This window comes from Somniosus microcephalus, chromosome 10 (assembly GCF_052327205.1).
Source record: "Somniosus microcephalus isolate GS21.2 chromosome 10, FLI_Smic_1.0, whole genome shotgun sequence".
In the NCBI taxonomy this organism is placed as follows: Eukaryota; Metazoa; Chordata; class Chondrichthyes; order Squaliformes; family Somniosidae; genus Somniosus; species Somniosus microcephalus.
The window spans coordinates 148,911,139-148,927,524 of NC_140996.1; the positions used below are offsets into that span (position 1 = coordinate 148,911,139).

The following is a 16,386-nucleotide window of genomic DNA, read 5'->3' on the forward strand; positions in this document are numbered from 1 at the left end:
TCCCTCATCCCAGGTTTCATCCTGGTAAACCTCCTCTGCACTCTCTACAATGACTTGACATCCTTCCTAAAGTGTGGTGCCCAGAATTGTACACAATAATCCAGCTGAGGCCTTACTAGTGACTTTCTTGTTTTTGTATTCAATGCCCCTATTTACAAAGCCAAGCAACCCATATGCTTTTTTAACCACCTTGCCCTACCACTTTTAAAGATTTGTGAATATGCACCCCAGGTCATCAGCAAATTTCAAAACTCTTCCTTCAATCCTAAATCCAGGTCATTTATGTATAAAGCAACTAAAAGTGGCCTCAACACAGACAACATTGAAACACCACTCACTACACATTTCCAGTCCAAGAAACTTTCTTTTAATTCTACCATTGTTTTCCACCCTCCAACCATCTTTAACTATGTGGCCACATTCCCCTTAATTCCATTGCCATTATATTTGGCAGAAGTCTCATATGGAAGCTTATCAACTGCTTTTTGAAAATCCATATAGACTGCATTTCCTTTCTGTTATTACTTCACAAAATTATAGCAGGCTGATCGAGCGTGACTTGCCTTTTAGAAATCAGTGCTGAATTGATGAACTCGTGTTCCTCCCAAGCGCTTAGTAATTTCATCCTGTATTATAAATTCTAGTAATTTATCAACTGAAGTATACCTAATCAGCCTATAATTGTCTGGCTTTTCTTCTTTATGAAGAGGGGAGTGACATTTACCACCCTCCAGTTCTCGAGCACAATTTTCTTTCCACAGAATTTTAGAAAATTATAGCCTGAACCTCTGCTATTGCTTCCCTAGTTTGCCTCAGATGTAAACCATCAGGTTCTGGTTATTTATCTCTCTGATATGATTGCTGTTTTTAGGATTCTAAAGGAACTAGATAATGTAGACCATGAAAAGCTATTTCACCTTGTTTAGTTTAGTACAGTAGAATCAGAGGACACGGCCTGCACGTGAAGGAGGGTAAATTCAAAATGAATCTGCGGAATTTCAGTGAACGAGTGGCCACTCTATGGCACAGGCTCCCTCGAGAGACTGGAAGCAGTTAGTATTGATTCATTAAAATACAAATCATATAGTTTCCTTTCAGAAAATAACATTTTGGCATACAGTACGAGTAATTTTAGATATGAGGTGGTAAGTGTAGTATGCTTGGGAGGAGCCGGTGACTTTGGACCTATGGTTCCCAAAGCTCTCCACCACTGGGGTTTTCCTCACACCATGTCTGGGTCTGTTGTCGACTAATTAATAGAGATTGATAGCTATGATTAGTCAAGAACTCCATTATCATTGTATCATGCAACTACCAGGATGGTAGAAGGTGAAACAGATGGGCTGTGGTCTTTTTTTGTCTAGCAATTTCTATGTACCTATGTTAAGTTTGAATCACTTCTTTTGTCCATTTCATTTTGAACAATAACCTCTGCTGACTGCTCTATATCCATCTCTGGTAATTCTGCAATGCTAATATCCATAAAAACTGAAACAAAATATTGTCTCACTGTCAACTGCAAGCCTTCCTGCTTTATCTCTTAGAGCTGAACTCCTACCTTGATTATTCTCTTGCTGTTATTGTACTTGAATAAAGCCTTTTTATTTTTTGCTAGATTTCTCTCATACCCCTCCTTAGCCATTCTAATCATCATTGTTGTAGCTTTCCTATATTCTTTACATTTGTCCTGCTTTCATTTTTATCAGTTGCCCTTTTAGCACTAAATGCTTAACTTAGTTTTTAAATTTGATTTCAGCTTTCCATTTATCTGTCAAACCCAAATCTTTGATATACTACTTTGTTTCCATACTGAAATATTTTTGATGTGTACCCTTTCCATCTTCAGTTGGGATATTTCCCATTGCAGATCTATCATTTTGTTTACTATTTTTTCTTGCATTTAACCTCATTATATTTTGCTCACTGTTTCCAAGATGTTCGCCTACTATTAGGTTGCCTCCTTTCTCCATTTCATTACCCAGAACTAAGACGAGAATATTCTTCCTTGTGGAAACACTACACTGAGAAAATAGTCGGTCCGAAACACTGCAAATAGCCTTTCCTTTTCTCAGCACAAGCTTATTACCTACCCCAGTCTATTTTTGGGCAATTAAAATTTCCTGTGATCATAATTCTACTGTTAATACACGCACCTCTCTAATTTATCTACAAATTTTATATTCAGCCTGTAATATATTCCCTGTGGTGGGAGTAATGCCCTCAGGCAGCTAGGGTTGGGCAATACATACTATCTTGCCAGCAGAACCCAGATTGCCTAATTAAAAAACAAATAGCAAGAATGGATGGATCCTATAATTGATGACGTGTAACCTGTAGTAGCATTCTCTGTGAAGTTGATTGTTTTATAGTAATCTAATTCAAGCGGTTCATATCAAATGGTTTCTGTAAAGAAGACCGGTATTGGAGTAAAATCTGGTTATCATTAAATCATGCTTTCTCTATTTCTAAATTTCAACTCTTGGTTTGCTAGTCTGAAAATGGCAACACTATGATCTGGGTAGTCCCAATGGCAGTAGTGTGGAGTTGTGGCACTGTCAGCAATAGCTATTCTCCACCTCAAGATAGCAGTAGATTTGAGCTATCACTGTTTCTGTTTACCTTCTTTAGCACTGTTGATAGGTTGTTTGTATCAGAACCTAGAACAGGCGTGCCGAATAGTTAGCAAAATAATGCCAATGACCTACAACGTGATCAACTTACAGTGCAGGGTCAGGACCAGTAAGAAGCTAGTCTTATACCTGTCACACCAAAGCCAGACTTAAAATTCTGTCCCAACAGTGGGATAGCAACCTAAATCTGTGTATTTTTGAAAAGGGCTTTCAAATGGGCAGGTGAACTCCAGCTGTAGTTGATCACAATGGCCACTGCAATATGTAAAGAGCACTAAATTGGCGGCAGCTAATTTCTTCACCATCATTATAGTGGTGAACTAGTAACCCAAAGAAAACAAAATCTGATGGCAATTGATGTCCAGCCCATTGTATGACATTTCAAAAAAAAAATTATCTTAACTATCAAGCTAATTCAAAGAGCAAGCATGCAATAACCAAATATTTGCATGAGAAGTGTAGTGTTTCATGTAGTCCTTGGAACTGGCCAAGGAAAAGAAAACTAACTATGAATTTTCAACTTTTGTCTTGGATACAACAAACAATTGAACAATGGCATAAATTATATTATATATAATATAGTTTCAATATCTCTGGTATGATACATCCCTGTAAAACCCCATTAGCTAAGAGAATGAAGGTGGTTTAGCATTCTCCACTGCCACATCAAAGGTTACTGTATGAATCATTGATGGTGTGAGTTCTGGGGGGAGATGCAGCTGCTGGCACATTCTGCCATCCCCTTTAAACTGAAATGCTCCACTTCTTTGCAGTATGGCAACCCAGCTGAGAACTTCAACAAACCAAATGCAAGAAAATTTGGAAGACGGGCAGTTCTGTGACTAAAACTTCTTACTGTGATTTGAACACTCAGCCACTTGAGCTATTGGCCTGGCAGCATAAAGGATATGTGAGAAGACTATCAACAGAATGAAAAATGTGTTATTTTAGATCTGGGTCAGAATTATTTAAGATTTTTTTTTGGGGGGTGGTGGGGCGCGGGGGGGGGGGGGGCAGAGATGTGAATTGGACACCATGTTGAACTGATTTGTAACTCTGATTGTTCTTTGTAGTTGTTTTTTCTAGTGACCAGATTAGACCAGAGTCAATGAGGCAAGATCCAAGTAGAAAAGGCTCCGTTGTCAATGTAAATCCAACCAACATAAGGCCACAGAGTGACACACCAGAAATCCGCAAGTACAAGAAGAGATTCAACTCTGAGATTCTTTGTGCTGCCTTATGGGGCAAGTTCTTTTCATTCTTCTCTCCAATAGTTTTTGTACTTTGAAGTGCGAGAATATAAATGTAACATAAAATTTAGTGTGAATACTGAAGTCTACATTGCCCTTTAGGCCTAGTCTTTTTAGTTAGTTGAGCAGTAATTTAGACTGCATATACACCTACAACTGTAATGTCACCGCAGAGCAGTTTAATTTTGCACCAACACAAAAAAGTTGAAGAACAAATCTGGAATTGGAGTCTGAGATGACTCTGGATTGGAACAGAGTGAGCCTCACACTGGAGTCAGGTCGGCGCTGACTTTGGATTTAAACTACAACTTTAGTGTTGTCAAAACAACACTGCTCTGCATCAATGCTATAATTGTAGTGTAAATGCAGCCTTGTACTGTGAAATGAATAGGGTGTTTACTTTTTGCTGTTATTTTCTTCAGGTGTGAATTTATTAGTGGGCTCAGAGAGTGGACTGATGTTGCTGGACAGGAGTGGTCAAGGGAAGGTGTATCCTCTAATCAATCGTAGGCGCTTTCAGCAGATGGATGTGCTTGAGGGCTTGAATGTGCTGGTAACAATATCAGGTAAATGCTCTTTGGCATCTGGAGATACCAAACTCTATTGTGGTATTTTCTGTTTTTGTGGTAGTCTTTACTAAATGTATATTGAGATACAGAAAAAAATCTTCATGCTTTTGTGAAGTGATTTGCATACAGTTAAAGTGAAACATTTTCCATTTGAAATTAGGTTGTGCATTTCAATTAAAATTTAGTGATATGGCACATTAACTCTTATTATCTATGCAACCTAGGTAGAATCAAGCCCAGACTGATGAGATGAAGGTCTCATCATTCCCTGCCAGCGTAAGGATCTTGCATAAATAAATTGTGGTTGCCTCAAGTTCCTGTTGGGCTAGGCCCACAGTGCTGGACTGCTGATAGCTTTCCACAAGTTGGCACCAAAATTGCTAGTCTCATTCAGAGAACTCATGAAAGTCACTGATGTGGAAGTAGAAAAAATCAGTGTGGTGTTGAAAGATGTGTTTTGAGGTTGGGAATCAAATAGCTCGGGTCAGATGTTTTTTTAAAATTCATTGATGGGATGTGGGCGTCGCTGGCTAGGCCTGCATTTAGTGCCCATCCCTAATTGCCCTTGAGAAGATGGTGGTGAGCCGCCTTCTTGAACCGCTGCAGTCCATATGGTGTAGGTACACCCACAATGCTGTTAGGAAGGGAATTCCAGGATTTTGGCCCAGCGACAGTGAAGGAACGGCGATACAGGTCCAAGTCAGGATGGTGTGTGGCTTGGAGGGGAACTTGTAGGTGGTGATGTTCCCATGCGTCTGCTGCCCTTGTCCTTCTAAGTGGTAGAGGTCGCGGGTTTGGAAGGTGCTGTTGAAGGAGCTTTGGCGAGTTGCTGCAGTGCATCTTGTAGATGGTACACACTGCAGCCACAGTGCGCAGGTGGTGGAGGGAGTGAATGTTGAAGGTGGTGGATGGAGTGCCAATCAAGCGGGCTGCTTTATCCTGAATGGTGTCAAGCTTCTTGCGTGTTGTTGGAGCTGCACTCATCCAGGCAAGTGGAGAGTATTCCATCACACTCCTGACTTGTGCCTTGTAGATGGTGGAAAGGATTTGGGGAGTCAGGAGGTGAGACACTCGCCGCAGAATTCCCAGCCTCTGGCCTGCTCTTGTAGCCACAGTATTTATATGGCTGGTCCAGTTCAGTTTCTGATCAATGGTAACCCCCAGGATGTTGATAGTGGGGGATTCAGCGATGGTAATGCCATTGAATGTCAAGGGGAGATGGTTAGAGTCTCGCTTGTTGGAGATGGTCATTGCCTGGCACTTGTGTGGTGCGAATGTTACTTGCCACTTGTCAGCCCAAGTCTGAATGTTGTCCAGGTCTTGCTGCATATGGACATGGACTGCGTCAGTATCTGACAAGTCTCGAATGGTGCTGAACAGTGTGCAATCATCAGCGAACATCCCCACTTCTGACCTTATGATGGAGGGAAGGTCATTGATGAAACAGCTGAAGATGGTTGGGCCTAGGACACTGCCCTGAGGAACTCCTGCAGTGATGTCATGTGATTGAGATGAATGACCTCCAACAACCACAGCCAACTTCCTTTGTGCTAGGTATGATTCCAACCAATGGAGAGTTTTCCCCTTGATTCCCATTGACTTCAGTTTTGCTAGGGCTCCTTGATGCCACACTCGATCAAATGCTGCCTTGATGTCAAGGGCAGTCACTCTCACCTCACCTCTTGAGTTCAGCTCTTTTGTCCATGTTTGGACCAAGGCTGTAATGAGGTCAGGAGCTGAGTGGCCCTGGTGGAACCCAAACTGGGCGTCAGTTAGCAGGTTATTGCTGAGTAAGTGCCGCTTGATAGCACTGTCGACGACACCTTCCATCACTTTGCTGATGATTGAGAGTAGACTGATGGGACGGTAATTGGCTGGGTCGGATTTGTCCTGCTTTTTGTAGACAGGACATACTTGGGCAATTTTCCACATTGCCGGGTAGATGCCAGTGTTGTAGCTGTACTGGGACAGCTTGGCTAGGGGCGCAGCTAGTTCTGGAGCACAAGTCTTCAGTACTATTGCCGGAATGTTGTCAGGGCCCATAGCCTTTGCCGTATCCAGTGTCTTCAGCCATTTCTTGACATCACGTGGAGTGAATTGAATGGGCTGAAGACTGGCATCTGTGATGCTGGGGACCTCAGGAGGAGGCCGAGATGGATCATCCACTCGGCACTTCTGGCTGAAGATAGTTGCAAATGCTTCAGCCTTGTCTTTTGCACTCATGTGCTGGGCTCCACCATCATTGAGGATGGGGATATTTTTGGAGCCTCCTCCTCCTGTTAACTGTTTAATTGTCCACCACCACTCACGACTGGATGTGGCAGGACTGCAGAGCTTTGATTTGATCCGATGGTTGTGAGATCGCTTAGCTCTGTCTATCGCATGTTGCTTCCGTTGTTTGGCATGCAAGTAGTCCTGTGTTGTAGCCTCACCAAGTTGACACCTCATTTTTCGGTGTGCCTGGTGCTGTTCCCGGCATGCTCTCCTGCACTCTTCGTTAAACCCGGGTTGATCTCCTGGCTTGATGGTAATGGTAGAGTGAGGGATATGCCGGGCCATGAGGTTACAGATTGTGGTTGAATACAATTCTGCTGCTGCTGATGGCCCACAGCACCTCATGGATGCCCAGTTTTGAGTTGCCAGATCTGTTCGAAATCTGTCCCATTTAGCACGGTGGTAGTGCCACACAACACGGTGGAGGGTATCCTCAACATGAAGACGGGACTTCGTCTCCACAAGGACTGTGCGGTGGTCACTTCCACCAATGCTGTCATGGACAGATGCATCTGCAACAGGTAGATTGGTGAGGACGAGATCAAGTAGGTTTTTCCCTCTTGCTGGTTCCCTCACCACCTGTCGCAGACCCAGTCTGGCAGCTATGTCCTTTAGGACTCGGCCAGCTCAGTCAGTTGTGGTGCTACCGAGCCACTCTTGGTGATGGACATTGAAGTCCCCCACCCAGAGGACATTTTGTGCCCTTGCTACTCTCAGTACTTCTTCCAATTGGTGTTCAACATGAAGGAGTACTGATTCATCAGCTGAGAGAGGGCGGTAGGTGGTAATTAGCAGGAGGTTTCCTTGCCCATGTTTGACTTGATGCCATGAGACCTCATGGGGTCCTGAGTCAATGTTGAGGACTCCCAGGGCTACTCCCTCCCGACTGTATACCACGGTGCCACCACCTCTGGTGGGTCTGTCCTGCCGGTGGGACAGGACATACCCAGGGGTGGTGAAGGTGGTGTCTGGGACATTGGTTGTAAGGTATGATTCGGTAATTATGACTATGTCAGGCTGTTGCTTGACTAGTCTGTGGGATAGCTCTCCCAATTTTGGCACAAGCCCCCAGATGTTGGTAAGGAGGACTTTGCCGGGTCGACAGGGCTGGGTTTGCCGTTGTCATTTCCGGTGCCGAGGTCGAGGCCGGGTGGTCCGTCCGGTTTTATTCTTATTGTTTTTCGTAGCGGTTGTTTACAACTGAGTGGCTTGCTAGGCCATTTCAGAGGGCATTAAGAGTCAACCACATTGCTGTGGGTCTGGAGTCACATGTAGGCCAGACCAGGTAAGGACGGCAGATTTCCTTCCCTAAAGGACATTAGTGAACCAGATGGGTTTTTGCAACAATCGACAATGGTATCATGGTCGCCATTACTAAGACTAACATTTAATTCCAGAATTAAATTGAATTGAATTTAAATTCCACCAGCTGCCGTGGTGGGATTTGAACCCATATCCTCAGACCATTTGACTGAGCCTCTGGCTTACTGGTCTAGTGACATAACCACTACGCCACTGCCTCCAGGGAGTTTTGCTGGTCAACTGCCCTGTGTTTAATATAGTTACCAGGTGTCAAAAGTGACTAAAAACAGAAAATGCTGGAAATACTCAGCAGATCAGGCAGCATCTTTAGAAAGAGAAACAGAGTTAACGTTTCAAGTCGAAGACCTTTCATCAGAACTGGAAAAAGTTAGTGATGTGTAATGAGTTATGAGTTTTAAGCAAGTACAGAGGCAGGTAAAGGGGGAGAGGAGAAAAGAACAAAAGGGAAGCTCTATGATAGGGTGGAAGGCAGGAGAGATTAAAAGACCAAAGGGATGATGGTGAAAGAGGGTGTTGCCTGATATTTGAGGCCCCAAGACCGGGCCTTGCCAAATCAGGCTAAAAGGTACAAAATCAATGCTGTGGGACACATGGAGTGTTTTGCATAGAAACACAGACAGACTGGTATTTATCACCTTAGCACATCTTTCAGAAGTATCTCAATGTGTTTCAAATTATATTAATTACTTTGAAATGTGTAGCTGCCACAATAATGCTATAATTTAAATAAGCAGAGAACATATTGTGACCAGGCATGAAACATTTGCTGGACTGTGATTTAAACGTGAAAATTTTAAAATTTGAGGCCTTTGCTGTGCTTCTGTTGTGAAGTAAATTCTTCTGCTGTGGTGCCCCCATGTGGTGAAAACAAATAATTGAATGCTTAACTCGTCACTGTAAAGAATAAAGCGTGAACAATGAAGGTGTGTTAAATTCAGTACAAGAGAGAAAAGTGATCAAAAAGCTCATCAGTAGTTATAAGGCGCACTTGTAATTAGACTGGACTTTTCTTCAGTGAACTTTTTTTGCTGTGGGGTTTTGTTGAAAAATGTCAGGCCTTTGGAGTACAGATACTTTGGAATCGCTGTCAGTGAAATATTTTGCTGTAAAGTAAACAAAACTGTTCTCATTTTATTGGAGTGGGTTCTATTTTTATTAGATTAAAAAAGATTTCTGTTAAACTTTGTGTTTTAAATTGTAAGTGAGACAAATGTTGTTTACTAGGGGAGTGGAGAAATTCAACAAAGGGGAGGAGCTCATCATCTTGTAGCAGCTACCTCACAAAGTTCTTGCCTAAATCATTCAAGTAACTGTTAAGAAAAGGTTTTCTCCTTTTGAGTGAAGTTGGCAGTGTCTGGCATCATTGATAACATTTTTGCATATCATTTGGAGCTGACCTTTTTTTAATTTGTGCATCTATGATTGGGAAACTCAATCATCTGTTCCTATGTGGGCAAGTCTGGATTCAGTTTGCAAAATTTTTGAGTTTTCTCTTTTTTTAAAAGGCAAATTACAAAGTGATGCGGGCGGATGCGGTGAGGATGTTTCCACTGATGGGTGAGACTAGAACTAGGGGGCATAATCTTAGAATAAGGGGCTGCCCTTTCAAAACTGAGATGAGGAGAAACTTCTTCACTTAGAGGGTAGTAAAAGCCAAATTGGATTCCTGCCAAACTATAGAACATCCGATCATATCTTCACCCTACAGACCCTAATTGACAAACACGTTCACAATAACAAAAGCAAAATCTACGCATGCTTTGTAGATTTCCAGAAGGCTTTCGACTCCATCTGGCATGACGGTTTATTCCTGAAACTTATCGAAAGTGGGGTAGGAGGGAAAACATATGATGTAATTAAATCAATGTATACAAACAACAAATGTGCAGTTAAAATTGGAGACAAACAAACAAAATACTTCCCACAGGGGCGGGGGGTGACGCAGGGCTCGCCAATCTCACCGACACTCTTTAATATTTACATAAATGGATTGGCAAAACTACTTGAACAATCTACAGCACCCGGCCTCACCCTATATGAATCCAAGGTTAAATTCCTCCTCTATGCAGACGACCTGGTTCTGCTGTCACCTACTAAAGAGGGGCTACAGCAAAACCTGGACCTGCTGGAGTGGTACTGCCAGACTTGGGCCCTGACAATAAATCCCCAAAAAACCAAAGTCCTTGTGTTCCAGCAAAGATCCAAACATCAGGGACCCAAAATAAATTTCACAGTAGGAACAACCAAAATTGAACAAACCACTAACTACACATACTTGGGCTTAAAAATCAGTTCTACGGGAAACTTCAAACTGGCTGTGAATGAACTGAAAGAGAAAGCAAGAAGGGCTTTCTATGCCATCAAAAAATCAATCCAAATAGAAATCCCAATTAGCATTTGGCTCAAAATTTTCAAATCAGTAATTGAACCAATTGCACTCTATGGCAGTGAGGTATGGGGACCGCTAACTCAACAAGAATTTGCAAAATGGGACAAACACCCAATTGAGATCCTACATGCAGAATTCTGTAAAAGTATCCTCCGGACTCAAAGGAAAACAGTAAACAATGCATGCAGGGCGGAACTAGGCCAATATCCATTAATAATCACTATCCAAAAAAGAGCCACCAAATTTTGGAATCACCTACAAATGAGCAATCCCCAATGCTATCACTACGACGCCCTGAAATGCCAAGAGCTGACCATAAAGAAGAATACCCTCAGTCAACTAGTCCTGGGACTCAGTGAAGTAACTACTAACAATACTAACAATAACCAGCCCCAGGACAGTGACAGGGTAACACAAAGAATTCGACCCAACACAATCGTCGCTAAGCAAAAGGAAAAATATCTGACATATTGGGCAGAAACAACAAAAACCCAAAGCAAACTCAATTGCTACTTGGCCCTAAACAGACAATACAACATAGCTGATTACCTGACCATGGTAAAGGATAACAAACTGAGAAGAACCTTGACAAGGTACAGACTTAGCGAACATAGCCTAGCGATCGAAAAAGGCAGACACAGGCAGACCAGGCTGCCAAGAGAGGACAGGATATGCTCTCACTGCAGTCAGGGAGTGGTGGAGACAGAGATGCACTTCCTCACAGCTTGTGGAAAATATCAGGGCATCAGGGAGAATTTCTACCAAAAATTCTCACAAATATGCCCTGATTTCAGAAATCTGAATGACAACCAAAAACTCCCATTCCTACTGGGAGAGGAGAGAAGCTGTGTAACGCTGGCGGCGCACTATGTTGCAGCTTGCCATGAACAGAGGGACAACCAGTAAGCTAAGAAAAAAATATATATAAACAATGCGAATGTATATTTATACACTCAGGGATATACCTGTTTATACACTGTATGAATAGAACTGCGTTTATGTGCTGAACCATAAATGTATTTTGATGCTTTGGCAACATAAGATGTAACTTATCATGCCAATAAAGCGATTTAAATTGAAAATTGAAAATTGAATAGTAAATCTGTGGAATTTGCTACCCCAGAGAGCTGCGGAAGCTGCAACATTAAATAAATTTAAAACGGAGATAGACAGTTTCCTAGCAGATAAGGGAATTAGGGGTTACGGGGAGAGGGCAGGGAAGTGGACGTGAGTCTAGATTCGGATCAGCCATGATCCTATTGAATGGCGGAGCAGGCCCGAGGGGCCGTATGGCCTACTCCTGCTCCTACTTCTTATGTTCTTATCTCCTTGTGTCTCTCAATCTCGGAGATATGTAAGATTTTACTGGACTGTGCAACCTATTTCCTGAGGGGTTGGGTTTTCTACATTTTACCAATACAACTATTAAGCATTTTGATGAGTGAGAGCAGCCTAAGTTGGTTCAATTTTTTATTCCCCAGTAGAAAACTATCTCCCTTCTGCTTTACAAATCCAATGACAGCATGCCCACAATTGAGAGCTCCAGTGTGAGGAATTAAGAGTGTAAACCATAGTCCTAATCCATGGGAGAATGTGTTGGAGTACCTTGCTGGCACACTTTCAAGTAGTTGATTTATAGAACAGTGGCTGATAACTGGGAGCAAGTCAATCTGTTTCCCTTATTCTGCAAAATAATGCATTGCTAAAATGGGAACGGTCATGGGGGATCGAACAGCAGCTTTGATGGTTGAGTGAAATGGTGTATTGCAAGAATATTTAATGATTTTCTTACCAGATCTCATTGTGAATGTAAATGGTTTCACTCTAATCAACATTTTTATTTATTGGAACTATGGGTGACCTATAGCAGCTGAGCATGACTGGAAAATACAAATTAAACTTACTGTGTTTCTAGATTTAAAACGGACAAACCACCTTTGAGGGAGAGGTAGACCTAGTTACAAAATGTTTGCTACATAATAAAAGTATATAAAATTGCAAAGTACTGTACAAATATGAATATGGGTGCCAAGCTTAGAATTACAAACACATTACTTTTTAAAAGGAATGTTTGAAGTTCTAGTTTAGTGAGTGATGGATGGTTAATTTTGAAAAGAGAAAGAAAATATGCACCTGTCAAAACTGATGGGTCCTATTTTGTTAGTAATTTAAAAACTAATGACAGATTTGAATGGGAATGTGTACGCCAGTGCTTTTGTCAAAAAAAACATTATTTCAACCAGCATTTTTCCTCACTTATTCCACTTCTACATTAAAAACAAATTGCCATCATCGCATGGGGAAGAAAAACATTGTCTTGGAGCACTGTCCCTTTAAGAACTTCATGCCATGTACAGCTATCTTGCTCAGCTGATCTTTCCCACATGGGGCCTTGCTCCAAACTCTATCCTTAGTTCCTTCCCATTTATCATCAGCAGACGATATTTACTCATGCCAGAGAATATTACTGTACTGTAATTTTTATTGAGCCATCAATACTGTTTTGCCCAACATAACATAAGAAATAGGAGCAGGAGTAAGCCATTCGGCCCATCGAGCCTGCTCCGCCATTCAATGAGATCATGGCTGATCTTCTGCCTCAACTCCATTCACTGGCCCTATCGCCATATCCCTTGATGCCCTTACTAGTCAGAAATCTATCGACTTCTGTTTTGAATATACCCAATGACTGAGGCGCCACAGCCCTCTGGGGTAGATAATTCCAAAGATTCACCACCCTCAGTGTGAAGAAATTTCTTATCATCTCAATCCTGAATGGCCTACCCTTTATTCTGAGGCTGTGGTCCCTGGTTCTAGACTCCCCAGCCAAGGGAAACATTCTCCCAGCATCCACCTTATCAAGCCCTGTAATAATTTTGTATGCTTCAGTGAGATCCCCTCTCTGAATTCAAGAGAATACAGGCCTGGTTTACTCAATCTTTTCTCATACGACAGTCCCGCCATCCCAGGAATCAATCTCGTGAACCATCGTTGTACTCCCTCTATGGCAAGTATATCCTTCCTTAGGTAAGGAGACCAAAATTGTACACAGTACTCCAGGTGTGGTCTCAGCAAGGCCCTATATAATTGGAGTAAGACTTCTTTACTCCTGTAACTCAAATCCTCTTGATAATATTGACCACAATGGCGTACCTCACTTGACTCATGCACAGCTTCTAGTTTATAATTCATGGTGCTCTGTGCAACTTCTAAAAATGTTTGCCTGTATGCTTCAAGCATTAAATCATAAGTAGCAACAGTAGCACGTTGTACATTTTCATGGTTTCCAATGTTTATTGGATCCATGTGAGGAAATTAAGTGAGTGCCTTAACATTAATTGATGGTTTCCCACTTTCAGCTCCTTGTACTTATGGTGGTTTGCTAATAATTCAAAATGGCCCTACAAAACTAAATATGTCGTCACTCTTCATTAAAATTTGGTATCAGATTGGATTTAGTGAACTTATCAGACTTGCTATTAATGCACCTTTCTCTGTGACTTAAGAATTCATCAGTACTGTTCCTGTTCGTTTGGTTTCTGTCGGCCCTGCTTCTCCAGCTCAGATCGGCGGTGTTCCTTCTCTCCACCGCCACCACCCACCAAAACCCGAGTAGTGCTTCTCCAGTTTCACCTTCCTTTTTGTTCAACAGCTAAATGGGGTAATTCCATCGATCTCTCGCTGTCTGAGTCCTTGTGACATTTATAAATACTGTTACTGCTCCACTTGCTTTAAATTTAGATTGCTGATCTGTGAGGGATCTTCTAACTTATGTTTGTTGTCACCACAATTATATTTGGGTGGGGTGGGGGACAGGATTTACTCTCTCGATATATTTAGGGTTCTACATCATTGAACAATCCCATAGGTGAGCTGTATCTCCTGGAGAGTATTTTCACTTTGCCATGATATCTTGTGAAATTTATAGTGTTCCTAGTTATTAGACACCAAACCATTTTCACTTTCACTTTGTTTTGGCTTACTGGTTTTTATTGTGCTCTCAAAAAATGTTCCTTGAATTCAGGTGCATCAGAGTAAATACTACATTAGGCTGTGATTTAGGCTTTAACTGTCAAATAAGTTTATTAAACAGCAAACAATAGGTCAGTAGTAGTAGTGACTCAACATATCGAGAACGGTAGCATAGTAGTAATGTTACTGGACTAGGAATCCAGAGACCTGGACTATTGATCCAGAGACAAGAGTTCAAATCCCACCACAGCAGCTGTTAATTAAAAAAATCTGGAATAAAAAGCTAGTGTCAGTAATGGTGACCATGAAACTATCGGATTGTCATAAAAACCCATCTGGTTCACTAACGTTGTTTAGGGAAGGAAATCTGCTGTCCTTACCTGGTCTGGCCCACAGCAATGTGCTTAACTGCCCTCTGAAATGGCCTGGCAAGCCACTCAGTTGTAACAAACCACTCAAGAAACAATAAAAAATAAAACCGGACAACCCACCCTGCATTGCCCTCGGCACCAGCTACGGACACAACGGCACACCCAACCCTCGACCCTCCTCACGAACATTTGGGCTAGTCTTCACACTGAGGATACCCTCCATTGTGTTGTGTGGCATTACCACTGTGCTAAATGGGACAGATTCAGAACAGATCTAGCATCTCAAAACTGGGCATCCATGAGGCGCTGTGGGCCATCAGCAGCACAATCTGTAACTTGGCCGGCATATCCCTCACATTACCATCAAGCCAGGGGACCAACCCTGGTTCAATAAGTAGTGTAGAAGAGCATGCCAGGACCGGCACCAGGCATACTTAAAAATGAGGTGCCAATCTGGGAAAGCAAAAAAGCGGAAGCAGCATGCTATAGACAGGGCTAAGAGATCCCACAATCAAAGGATCAGATCAAAGCCCTGCAGTCCTGCCACATCCAGTTGTGAATGGTGGTGGACCATTAAACAACTAACGGGAGGAGGAGCCTCCATGAATGTCCCAATCCTCAATGATGGTGGAGCCCAGCACGTGAGTGCAAATGACAAGGCTAAAGCGTTTGCAACCATCTTCAGCCAGAAGTGCTGAGTGGATGATCCATATCGGCCTACTCCCGAGATCCCCACCATCACAGAAGCCAGTCTTCAGCCAATTCGATTCACTCCACGTGATATAAAGAAACGGCTGAGCGCACTGGATACAGCAAAGGCATTGGGCCCCGACAACATCCCGGCTGTTGTGCTGAACACTTGTGCTCTAGAACTAGCCGCGCCTCTAGCCAAGCTGTTCCAGTACAGCTACAACACTGGCATCTATCAGACAATGTGGAAAAATGCCCAGGTATGTCCTGTCCACAGAAAGCACGACAAATCCAATCTTGCCAGTTACCGCCCATCAGTCTGCTTTCCATCAGCAAAGTGATGGAAGGTGTCGTTGACAGTGCTGTCAAGCGGCACTTACTCACTAATAACCTGCCCACTGAGGCCCAGTTTGGGTTCCGTCAGGACCACTCCGCTCCCGACCTCATTACAGCCTTGGTCCAAACATGGACAAATGAGCTGAGTTCCAGAGGTGAGGTGAGAGTTACTGCCCTTGACATCAGGGCAGCATTTGACCGAGTGTGGCAACAAGGAGCCCTAGTAAAACTGAAGTCATTGGGAATCGGGGGGCGGGGTGCAAACTCCACTGGCTGGAGTTCATACCTAGCACAAAGGAAGATGGTTGTGGTGGTTGGAGGTCAATTATCTCAAAGCTAGGACATTGCTGCAGGAGTTCCTCAGGGCAGTGTCCTAGGCCCAACCATCTTCAGCTGCTTCAACAATGACCTTCCTGCCAACATAAGGTCAGAAATGCGGATGTTCACTGATGACTGCACAGTGTTCAGTGCCATTCGCAACTCCTTAGACAATGAAGCAGTCTATGCCCGCATGCAGCAAGACCTGGACGACATTCAGGCTTGGGCTGATAAGTGACAGGTAACATTTGCGCCACACAAGTG

At 42.8% G+C, this 16,386-nt stretch overlaps 1 protein-coding gene across 1 annotated transcript in view; it reads left to right on the forward strand.

Moving 5' to 3' along the window:
• LOC147111749 (mitogen-activated protein kinase kinase kinase kinase 4-like) overlaps positions 1–16,386 on the forward strand; it is a 536,567-nt gene that overhangs the window by 487,102 nt on the left and 33,079 nt on the right. Inside the window, 2 exon segments of the mRNA XM_085998951.1 lie at positions 3,704–3,874; positions 4,303–4,446. Of these exon segments, the coding sequence (XP_085855077.1) occupies positions 3,704–3,874; positions 4,303–4,446 (315 nt within the window).